General features: G+C 40.0%; 1 protein-coding gene across 1 annotated transcript; it reads right to left on the bottom strand.

The window, feature by feature from the left end:
* Positions 1-811: 811 nt before the first annotated feature.
* On the bottom strand, positions 812-3,214 carry SIRPD (signal regulatory protein delta). The gene is made up of 2 exons (XM_036093198.2): positions 3,172-3,214; positions 812-1,257 (listed from the first exon to the last, which is right to left on the bottom strand). Exons 1-2 carry the CDS (start codon positions 3,212-3,214, stop codon positions 812-814), a joined length of 489 nt encoding a protein of 162 aa, XP_035949091.2.
* Positions 3,215-11,503: the final 8,289 nt, after the last annotated feature.

Here is an 11,503-nt window from a genome sequence, read left to right as displayed (position 1 = left end):
CACACAATAAGGATAATCATTCTTATACTCAAGTTGCTATGCAGGTAAATACAATAATATGGGAAAAGTAGATGCTTGGTGTGCAGTAGATCCCCAACAAATAGTAGTATTGTAGTATCACCAATTTAATCATTTCTCAAGTTGGATGTTGCTCAGAGTTCAGAGGTTATAACAAAATAGAAAAATTAAATAAGTAAGCCTTTAGGAACAGAAAAAAATGGTTTGAAATTGTACTTCAGTGCTCTGTGGATGTGGGAACTTTATCACCTGGCATCCCTTAGGACAGAGCTGACTTTAAGCAAACTGGCTTAACAAGGAGATGTTTTCTCTCCCATTATCGGGAGGTCCAGAAGTGGGGTTGGAACCAGGATCAATATAGCTGTGCAATGTTGTCAACCCACATTCTTTACATCTTTGCACTTCTCTAGAGCAGATTTTTCCTTATCTTGGTTCCCCTCATGGTCATAAGATGTCTCTCTGGAGCACCTGGGGCAAACTGATCGCTTGTTCCTAGCCAACAGGAGAGAGAATTGTATTAGCTTCCCAGATTTCTCTGCAAGTCTGTCCTTTTCACTTATGGACACAAATTGGCTTAAGCCAGTCTCATATTTGAGTTAACCACTAGTAGGGAGTCATGAAATTACCTTAAATGGTTTAAATCTAGCTATTGGGTGTGGGTTATTCAATACTGGGATGTCAACCAAAATATCCCTCACCATTCAATTGACCTTTCTGAGTCTGTTTCTCCTCCTGTAAAACACTTAACTCACAGGTTGCTGAGAGAATGACAGATCAAATGTATAATGCACCTTCAATAATATTTAGCATAATCTAGTAATTCAATGAATAGAGGATTGGTTAACTGAGATGATAGCCCATAATAGGGGGTGGAGGAGACAAACTCACTAGTCACAAACACCTTGGTGCCCGGACCTGACTGGAACTCTGTGTCAGGTTTCCCTTCCTTGAACTTCACACAGTAGTAGATGCCGGCGTCTGCAAGAGAGATTTCACTGATGCGGATGGAAAAGTCTGTGTTGCCAGGTTTGGTGGGGTGTCCAATTTCTTTTACTCTGGGAAAGAAACCTTCTTTGAAGTTGTAGATTAATTCCCGGTTTCGCCCATGTCCCTTGAACCATAAGACGGGTCCTTTTGGAAGTGAATCTGGCACACTGCAACTCAAGGTGATTGTCTCTCCAGTTGATACAGTCTGCGTCATCTCAGCTTGTTGCACCTGGAATATCTCATGTGTGGTTCCTGCAAAGAAATGCAAAATCACTTCCCATTTCTCATGCTCTGGCCCAGGCAGGACTGAAGAACTAGGATCCAGATCATGGGTGGGCCTCATTCATGACTTCTGTTAAGGACGTGTGTGCACACACACACTGAGTTTAGAGAGGCCTCTGCAAGTGGTGGAAGCTCCTGACCTGGGAGGGGAGTCAGTGCAGAGGATCAGATGTATCACCTCCCCAGTTCCACGTCCCAGCCCCTAACCAAGGAAAGAGGAGGATGGGAGGGAGAGGACTGGGATGATGTATTGATAGTGTTTATAGAGAGAGACGAGTCCCTCTCCCACCTAAATGCCAAAAATCACTCAATACATTTGGAGATGGGTCCAAGCGTCCTCTGTCGACCTCATACCTATAGGGAGTTTGGGATTGACCCTCATCTCTTTTCTGAAGGGTGAGCAGCCACTGAATTTGTGGAGATATTAGTGCTGAGAGGTGTGGAGAAAGGGTAAGTCAAGAGATAACAAACCTAGAGAATCAGGAGCCATTTAGGACTACTAAATGGAGGCATGCAGGCAGAGTATGGTTCCTCTGCTTATCTGGCAAGGGGGAAGAGAGAGACAGTTTCCTCTTCTCAACAAAAAAGAGTAGAACCTCAAGGGACCTTATCAATTTTGGAGGGCCCACAACTGACCCCCAACACCCACTACCACCACCATCACTACTCCATATTAGTCAGGTCCTGGTAATCTCTCTCCTTTCGGGTTGGCAAACCATCAAAAGCACAGATGGGCTAAGGTGTGGGTTAGAGAGACAAGGGAACTCTTGTCTGGTGAGGCTGGGAGAGAATGTGGGGAAGCTGCCTACACTCATACTTTTTGGCTTGAGGGACATATGTAAATTTTCCATGGCCAGTTGGATATCATGGAATGTGACTGGACTTGAAGAGAACATCACTGAGGAAGACTAGTTCTCCCAGAAGAACAGATAGACACACTAATCTCACTGCATTTAACATAATTAATCCAGAGAGTGGCAAGAAGTAGCAAACACTGGTTGTCCTCAGAGAAGAGAATAGCAGAGCTGGGGGTAGACTAGGGCAGAGCAGGGAAAGATCAAATGCCAGGAGAGTGACTCAACCCCTCTAGGACAGCTTTTCCAAACAAGATGTGGGGGTGGGTGATACTCAAGCCCCATCCTTCTGGTCTCCTGGCTCTCCGGAAGCTGTAGTAGGAGACCACACCCACTCATTGACTTCCTGTGTGGGGAACCGGGTCCCGACTGCATTGTGGTGGCCCCTCAGAGACCTGCCACCAGGCTTCAGTCACATTCCAGTTAGAAATGGGTAAGTGGATTTGTGCAGGCTTGTAGAGATTCTGCCTGCCTGTGGATCCCTTTGCTTTGGCTCAGGAGGTATTGGGCTTAGGGGGCAAACTCTACCCTGTGTTAAGATTTCATCCTGAATCTGGAAGATAAGATATGGCACAAGGGTCAGTGAATGGAAAATGGGTCTCAGAGCATAGGTTAGAAGATACTCAGTGGATAGCTCTCATCCCAGGATTGTCCCCCAGACCTTAGAAAAGCCAGCTGGCCATCTAGGTCTGTTTTTCTCACTTTTTGGATCATAAAGTGCACACCTGTAGTTGTATTGTGCCTACCTGGTGTCTTTTTATGTGAGAGTTTCCCTTGCCATGTGTCACTGGTTTGGTGGAGTTGGCCATCAGGGCAGGGCATGGCCTGTCAACATGGCTTGATTCAATATTAGGCACAGGACCACAGAATGGTTAATTAATAGGGCCATCTGCAGAATCTAACTTATAGGGTGGTTTGTGATTGAAGGGGCACAGAATCTAGTGTGTAGTGATGATTTGGTACATGTTTCAGATTTTAAAAAGTTTATTTTTATAAACCAAGGGGATGGAGTTTGTCAGAGTGTACTCACCATTCACAGACACAAAGGTGCCTGAACCAGATACATACGCCATGTCAGGGTACGCTATTGTTAGCTTCACACAGTAATAGGTGCCCACATCTTTGGGCGACACATCACTGATGCGGATGGAATAGTCTGTTTGGTTGAACTCTGTGTTTTCCACTTGGGTTACTCGGGGGAATTGGCTTCCATTGAAATTGTAGATTAATTGTCGTTCTTGCCCATTCTCCCTGAACCACAAGACAGGCCCTGCTGGGGCTCGAGCAGACACGTTGCAGCCCAGTGTTAAGATCTCTCCAGCTCTGACTGAAACTGAACTCTCAGGCTGGGTCACCTGGAAGTCTTCATCCGAAGTTCCTGGAAAGAAATTTTGCATCCATTCTCATGTTCTTTGTCTTGGCCGAAGATGTTCTGAGGGTCTGGTTTTAGATCAAGGTGGGGCCTCATTACACACTCTTAGCAATATGTACTGGCGCCAAAGTATGAAAATTACAAACTGCGTTGCCATATGGGATGAGGGGAAGGGGACCAATGTACAGAAAGGTGGAGGGTACCTTTGTTCTGCATCAGGATTAGAGAATGGCCTGGAGCATAGTAGATGCTATATAAACAGGGGAACTTGCTGAATAACAAATTACCACAAGCTTAGTTTAAGGAAACACATATTATTTCATAGTTCCTGTGGACCAGGAATTCAGGCACAGCTTAGCTTAGCTGTCATACACAGAAGGAAGATGATGTGAAGACACAGTGGGAATGCCAAGGACAATCAGAGGATGGTCTGAGGCTACCAGAAGCTAGAAAAGAGGCCTGGAACAGATTCCTCCTCACAGTTCATAGCAGCTTTAGTTATAATTGCCAAGCTTGAAAGCAACCAAGATGACCTTCAGTAGGTGAATGGATAAAGAAATCGTGGTACACCCAGACAGCAGAATATTATCCAGTGCTAACAACAAATGAGCTATCAAGCCCTGAAAAGATATGGAAGAAGCTTAATCAAAAGGAGAAGCCTGCATACTGCATGATTCCAAGTACATGATATTCTGGAAAAGGCAAAACTATGGGGGAAGGGAATATATCAGTGATTGCCAGGGTTAGGGTGGAAAGAGATAAATAAGCAGAGCACAGAGCATTTTTAGGGCAGTAAGCTACTCTGTATAATACTATAAAAGTGGATATCACTATACATTTGTCCAAACCCATAGACTATACAATACTAAGGGTGAAACATAATGTGAATTATGGACTTTGGGTGTTAATGACATGCTAGTGTAGGTTCATCATTTGTAATAAATGTACCACTCTGGTGGAGGATATTGGTAATTGGAGAGAGTGATATGTGGGGACAGGGAGTGGTATGGGAAATCTCTGCACTTTCTGTTCCATTCTGGTGTGAAACTAAAACTGCTTTAAAATACAAAGTCTATTTATAAAAAAGTCATTTCCATATCAAAGGTCATTTAGATTTTCTTCTATGATATCTTGTAGGAATTTTATAGTTTTGTGTTTTACATTTGAGTTATTTTTATGAAGGTTGTTAGGTCTGTGTCTAGAATCAATTTTTTTCTTTTTGCACATGGATGTCCAGATGTCCAATTGCTCCAGCAACATTTGTTGAAAAGACTATTTTGCTCCTTTCCCAAAGATCAGTTGGCTGTATTTATATGGGTCTATTTCTGGACTTTCTATTCTGTTGCATTGATATGTGTGTCTATTCTTTCACCAATGCCACTGTTTCAATTACTGTAGCTTTCTAGTAAGTCTTGTATTGAATGGTGTCAGTCCTCTGACTTTGTTCTTCTCCAACATTGAGTTGGCTATTCTGGATTTTTAACTTCTCCGTATGAACTTTAGAATCAGTTTGTCAATATCCATCAAATAGTTTGCTCTTATATTGATTGGGAATGCATTTAATTCTTAGATCAAGTTGGGAAGAATGAATATTCTGACAATATTGAGTCTTCCTATCCATGCACATGGGATGTATCTCTATTTGTTTAGTTCTTCTTTGATTTAAAACTGATTGCTTTAATTGGTTTTCTAGCTTTCCTTATATACATCTTGTACATATAATATGAGATTTATAACTATTTCTCTTTTTTAGAGAGTGATAATGTAAATGGTCACATGTATTTTTAGTATATAGAAACATAATTGATTTTTTAAACTTACATTTTTACCTTAAAATGTACAGTAAATATCTTTTTTAAATTAACATATAATGTATTATTTGTTTCGGGGTACAGGTCTGTGATTCATCAGTCTTACACAATTCACAGCGCTCACCATAGCACATACCTTCCCCAATGTCCATCACCCAGCCACCCCATCCCTCCCACCCCCCTCCACTCCAGCAACCCTCAGTTTGTTTCCTGAGATTAAGAGTCTCTTATGGTTTGTCTCCCTCTCTGGTTTCATCTTGTTTCATTTTTCCCTCCCTTCCCCTATGATCCTCTGTCTTGTTTCTCAAATTCCTCATATCAGTGAGGTCATATGATACTTGTCTTTCTCTGATTGACTTATTTAGCCTAGCATAATACCTTCTAGTTTCATCCACATCATTGCAAATGGCAAGATTTCATTTTTTTGATGGCTGCATAATATTCCATTGTATATATATACACCACTTCTTCTTTATCCATTCATCTGTTGATGGACATCTAGGCTCTTTCCATAGTTTGGCTATTGTGGACATTGCTGCTACAAACACTGGGGTGCAGGTGCCCCTTTGGATCGCTACATTTGTATCTTTGGGGTAAATACCCAGTAGTTCAATTGCTGGGTCATAGGGTAGCTCTATTTTCAACTTTTTGAAGAACCTCCATACTGTTTTCCAGAGTGGCTGCACAAAGCTTGCATTCCCACCAACAGTGTAGGAGGGTTTCCCTTTCTCTGCATCCTCGCCAACATCTGTCATTTCCTGACTTGTTAATTTTAGCCATTCTGACTGGTGTGAGGTGGTATCTCATTGAGGTTTTGATCTGTATTTTCCTGATGCCGAGTGACGTTGAGCACTTTTTCATGTGTCTGTTGGCCATTTGGATGTCTTCTTTGGAGAAATGTCTGTTCATATCTTCTGCCCATTTCTTGATTGGATTATTTGTTTTTTGGGTGTTGAGTTTGGTAAGTTCTTTATAGATTTTGGATACTAGCCCTTTATCTGATATGTCATTTGCAAATATCTTCTCCCATTCTGTCGGTTGTCTTTTGGTTTTGTTGACTGTTTCCTCTGCTGTGCAAAAGCTTTTTATCTTGATGAAGTCCCAATAGTTCATTTTTGCCCTTGCTTCCCTTGCCTTTGGCGATGTTTCTAGGAAGAAGTTGTTGCGGCTGAGGTTGAAGAGGTTGCTGCCTGTGTTCTCCTTTAGGATTTTGATGGACTCCTGTCTCACATTTAGGTCCTTCATCCATTTTGAGTCTATTTGTGTGTGTGATGTAAGAAAATGGTCCAGTTTCATTCTTCTGCATGTGGCTGTCCAATTTTCCCAACACCATTTGTTGAAGAGACTGTCTTTTTCCATTGCACATTCTTTCCTGCTTTGTCAAAGATTAGTTGACCATAGAGTTGAGGGTCCATTTCTGGGCTCTCTATTCTGTTCCATTGATCTATGTGTTTGTTTTTGTGCCAGTACCATACTGTCTTGATGATGACAGCTTTGTAATAGAGCTTGAAGTCCGGAATTGTGATGCCGCCAGCTTTGCTTTTCTTTTTCAACATTCTTCTGGATATTCAGGGTCTTTTCTGGTTCCATACAAATTTTAGGATTATTTGTTCCATTTCTTTGAAAAAAGCTGATGGTATTTTGATAGGGATTGCATTAAATGTGTAGATTGCTCTAGGTAGCATAGACATTTTTATAATATTTGTTCTTCCAGTCCATGAGCATGGAACGTTTTTCCATTTCTTTGTGTCTTCCTCTATTTCTTTCATGAGTATTCTATAGCTTTCTGAGTACAGATGCTTTGCCTCTTTGGTTAGATTTATTCCTAGCTATCTTATAGTTTTGGGTGCAATTGTAAATGGGATCGACTCCTTAATTTCTCTTTCTTATGTCTTGTTGTTGGTGTATAGAAATGCCACTGATTTCTGTGCATTGATTTTATATCCTGTCACTTTACTGAATTCCTGTATGAGCTCTAGCAGTTTTGGGGTGTAGTCTTTTGGGTTTTCCACATAAAGTATCATATCATCTGCAAAAAGTGAAAGTTTCACTTCTTTGCCAGTTCGGATGCTTTTTATTTCTTTTTGTTGCCTGATTGCTTTGGCTAGGACTTCTAGTACTATGTTGAATAGCAGTGGTGATAGTGGACATCCCTGCCATGTTCCTGACCTTAGGGGACAAGCTCTCAGTTTTTCCCCATTGAGTATGATATTTGTATGGGTTTTTCATAGATGGCTTTTATGATATTGAAGTATGTACTCTCTATCCCTACACTGTGAAGAGTTTTAATCAAGAAAGGATGCTGTACTTTGTCAAATGCTTTTTCTGCATCTATTGAGAGTATCATATTATTCTTGTTCTTTCTTTATTAATGTATTATACCACATTAATTGATTTGCAGATGTTGAACCAACCTTGCAGCCCAGGAATAAATCCCACTTGGTCGTGGTGAATAATCCCTTTAATGTACTGTTGGATCCTATTGGCTAGTATTTTGGTGAGAATTTTTGCATCCATGTTCATCAAGGATATTGGTCTGTAATTCTTTTTGATGTGGTCTTTGGTTTTGGGATCAAGGTAATGCTGGCCTCATAAAATGAGTTTGGAAGTTTTCCTTCTGTTTCTATTTTTTGGAACAGTTTCAGGAGAATAGGTATTAATTCTTCTTTAAATGTTTGGTAGAATTCCCCTGGGAAGCCATCTGGCCCTGGGCTCTTGTTTGTTGGGAGATTTTTGATGACTGCTTCAATTTCCTTACTGATTATGGGTCTGTTCAGGTTTTCTATTTCTTCCTGGTTCAGTTTTGGTAGTTTATACATCTCTAGGAATGCACCCATTTCTTCCAGATTATCTAATTTGCTGGCATAGAGTTGCTCATAATATGTTCTTATAATTGTTTGTATTTCTTTGATGTTGGTTGTGATCTCTCTTCTTTCATGATTTTATGTATTTGGGTCCTTTCTCTTTTCTTTTTGATAAGTCTGGCCAGGGGTTTATCAATCTTGTTAATTCTTTCAAAGAACAAGCTCCTAGTTTTGTTGATCTGTTCTACTGTTCTTTTGGTTTCTATTTCATTGATTTCTGCTCTGATCTTTATTATTTCTCTTCTCCTGCTGGGTTTAGGCTTTATTTGCTGTTCTTTCTCCAGCTCCTTTAGGTGTAGGGTTAGGTTGTGTATTTGAGACCCTTCTTGTTTCTTGAGAAAGGCTTGTACTGCTATACACTTTCCTCTTAGGACTGCCTTTGCTGTATCCCAAAGATTTTGAACAGTTGTGTTTTCATTTTCATTTGTTTCCATGAATTTTTTTAATACTTCTTTAATTTCCTAGTTGACCCATTAATTCTTTAGTAGGATACTCTTTAGCCTCCATGTATTTGAGTTCTTTCCAACTTTCCTCTTGTGGTTGAGTTCTAGTTTCAAAGCATTGTGGTCCAAAAATATGCAGGGAATGATCCCAATCTTTTGGTACCAGTGGAGACCTGATTTGTGACCCAGGATGTGATCTATTCTGGAGAATGTTCCATGTGCACTAGAGAAGAATGTGTATTCTGTTGCTTTGGGATGGAATGTTCTGAATATATCTGTGAAGTCCATCTGGTCCAGTGTGTCATTTAAAGCCTTTATTTCCTTGTTGATCTTTTGCTTAGATGATCTGTCCATTTCAGTGAAGGGGGTTAAAGTCCCCTACTATTATTGTATTATTGTTGATGTGTTTCTTTGATTTTGTTATTAATTGGCTTATATAATTGGCTGCTCCCATGTTAGGGGCATAGATATTTAAAATTGTTAGATCTTCTTTTTTATTTAATTTAATTTATTTATTTGACAGAGAGAGACACAACAGAGAGGGAACACAAGCAGGGGGAATGGGAGAGGGAGAAGCAGGCTTCCCGCAGAGCAGGGAGCCCGATGTGGGGCTTGATCCCAGGACCTTGGGATCCTGGGCAGCTGAAGGCAGACACTTAATGACTGAGCCACCCAGGCACCCCAAATTGTTAGATCTTCTTGTTGGATAGACCCTTTAAGTATGATGTAGTGTCCTTCCTCATCTCTTATTATAGTCTTTGGTTTAAAATCTTATTTGTCTGTTGTAAGGATTGCCACCCCAGCTTTCTTTTGATGTCCATTAGCATGGTAAGTGGTTTTCCACCCCCTCACTTTTAATCTGGGGGTATCTTTGGGTCTAAAATGAGTCTCTTGCATACAGCATACCAAAGGGTCTGGGTTTTTTTAATCCAATCTGATACCCTGTGTCTTTTGATTGGGGCATTTATCCCATTTAAATTCAGGGTAACTATTGAAAGATATGAATTTAGTGCCATTGTATTGCCTGTAAGGTGACTGTTACTGTTATTGTCTCTGTTCCTCTGATCTATGTTACTTTTAGGCTCTTTCTTTGCTTAGAGGACCCCTTTCAATATTTCTGTAGGGCTGGTTTGGTGTTTGCAAATTATTTTAGTTTTTGTTTGTCCTGGAAGCCTCTTATCTCTCCTTCTATTTTCAATGACAGCCTAGCTGGATATAGTATTCTTGGCTGCATATTTTTCTCATTTAGTGCTCTAAATATATCATGCCAGTCCTTTCTGGCCTGCCAGGTCTCTGTGGATAGGTCTGCTGCCAATCTAATGTTTCTACCATTGTAGGTTACAGACCTCTTGTCCCGAGCTGCTTTCAGGATTTTCTCTTTGTCTCTGAGACTCGTGAGTTTTACTATTAGATGTCAGGGTGTTGACGTATTTTTATTGATTTTGAGGGTGGTTCTCTGTGTCTGCTGGACTTTGATGCCTGTTTCCTTCCCCAAATTAGGGAAGTTCTCTGCTCTAATTTGCTCCAATATACCTTCTGCCCCCCTCTCTCTTTCTTCTTCTTCTGGGATCCCAATTATTCTAATATTGTTTCGCTTTATGATATCACTTATCTCTCAAATTCTCCCCTCGTGATCCAGTAGTTGTTTATCTCTCTTTTTCTCAGCTCCTTTATTTTCCATCATTTGGTCTTCTGTATCACTAATTCTCTCTTCTGCCTCATTTATTCTAGCAGTTAGAGCCTCCATTTTTGATTGCACTCATTAATAGCCTTTTTGATTTCAACTTGGTTAGATTTTAGTTCTTTTATTTCTCCAGGAAGGGTTTCTCTAGTATCTTCCATGCTTTTTTCAAGCCCAGCTAGTATCTTTATAATCGTCATTCTGAACTCTAGTTCTGACATCTTACTAATGTCTGTATTGATTAGGTCCCTGGCAGTCGGTACTGCCTCTAGTTCTTTTTTTTGAGGTGAGTTTTTCTGTATTGTCATTTTGTCCAGAGGAGAAAAGATGAACACGAGAACAAAATGCTAAAAGGGTAACAACGGCCCCAGAAAAATATACACTAAACAAATCAGAAGAGACCTGAAACCGGGAGGAAAAGAAAGGGGAAAAAAAAAAAAGAATATGATCAGGCTGGTGAATAGAACAGAGCCACACACTAGATTCTGGGTGTATTTTGGTCTGCTAGAAGAAATTGCCTCTTTTAAAGAAAGAAAGAAAATTTTATTTTATTTTATTTTATTTTTAAAGATTTTTTATTTATTTATTTGAGAGAGACAGAATGAGAGAGAGCAAGCACATGAGAGGGGGGAGGGTCAGAGGGAGAAGCAGACTCCCCGCCGAGCAGGGAGCCCAATGCGGGACTCGATCCAGGGACTCCAGGATCATGACCTGAGCCGAAGGCAGTCGCTCAACCAACTGAGCCACCCAGGCGCCCAGAAAGAAAGAAAATTTTAAAGAAAGAAAAACTTATATACATACAAAAATAAGGGTAAATACAATGAAGGGATGGAATATGACTGTAAAGATGAAAATTTAAAAAGATTTTAAAAAAGGAACTGATAAGAAGTTGGTTGAAAAAAAGAATGAAAAAAAATTAAAAAAGAAAAGAGAATGTGAATCAAGCGGGAGACTAGGACAATGTCATACACTAGATTTAGGGTATATTTTAGTCTGTTAGAAGAAACTGTATCCCAAAATTTTAAAGAAAGAAAAACTTATATATATACAAAAAATAAGGTTAAATACAATAAAGAGATAGAATATGACTGTAAAAATGAAAATTAAAAAAGATCTTAAAAAAGGAATTGATAAGATGTTGGTTGAAAAAGGAAAGAAGAAAAATTCAACTAAAAAAATAGAAAAAGAAAA

Source organism: Halichoerus grypus, chromosome 10, assembly GCF_964656455.1.
Source record: "Halichoerus grypus chromosome 10, mHalGry1.hap1.1, whole genome shotgun sequence".
Classification (NCBI taxonomy): domain Eukaryota; kingdom Metazoa; phylum Chordata; class Mammalia; order Carnivora; family Phocidae; genus Halichoerus; species Halichoerus grypus.
The sequence above is the reverse complement of the archived record's forward strand: the minus strand, read 5'-3'. Positions and strand labels throughout refer to the sequence as shown.

Coding starts and splice junctions, on each gene's coding strand:
- SIRPD (XM_036093198.2), bottom strand. CDS start 3,214: ATGGCGTATGTATCTGGTTCAGGCACCTTTGTGTCTGTGAATG. Junction 1,258..3,171: donor CACCTTTGTGTCTGTGAATG/GTGAGTACACTC, acceptor ATTTCTTTGCAG/GAACCACACATGAGATATTC.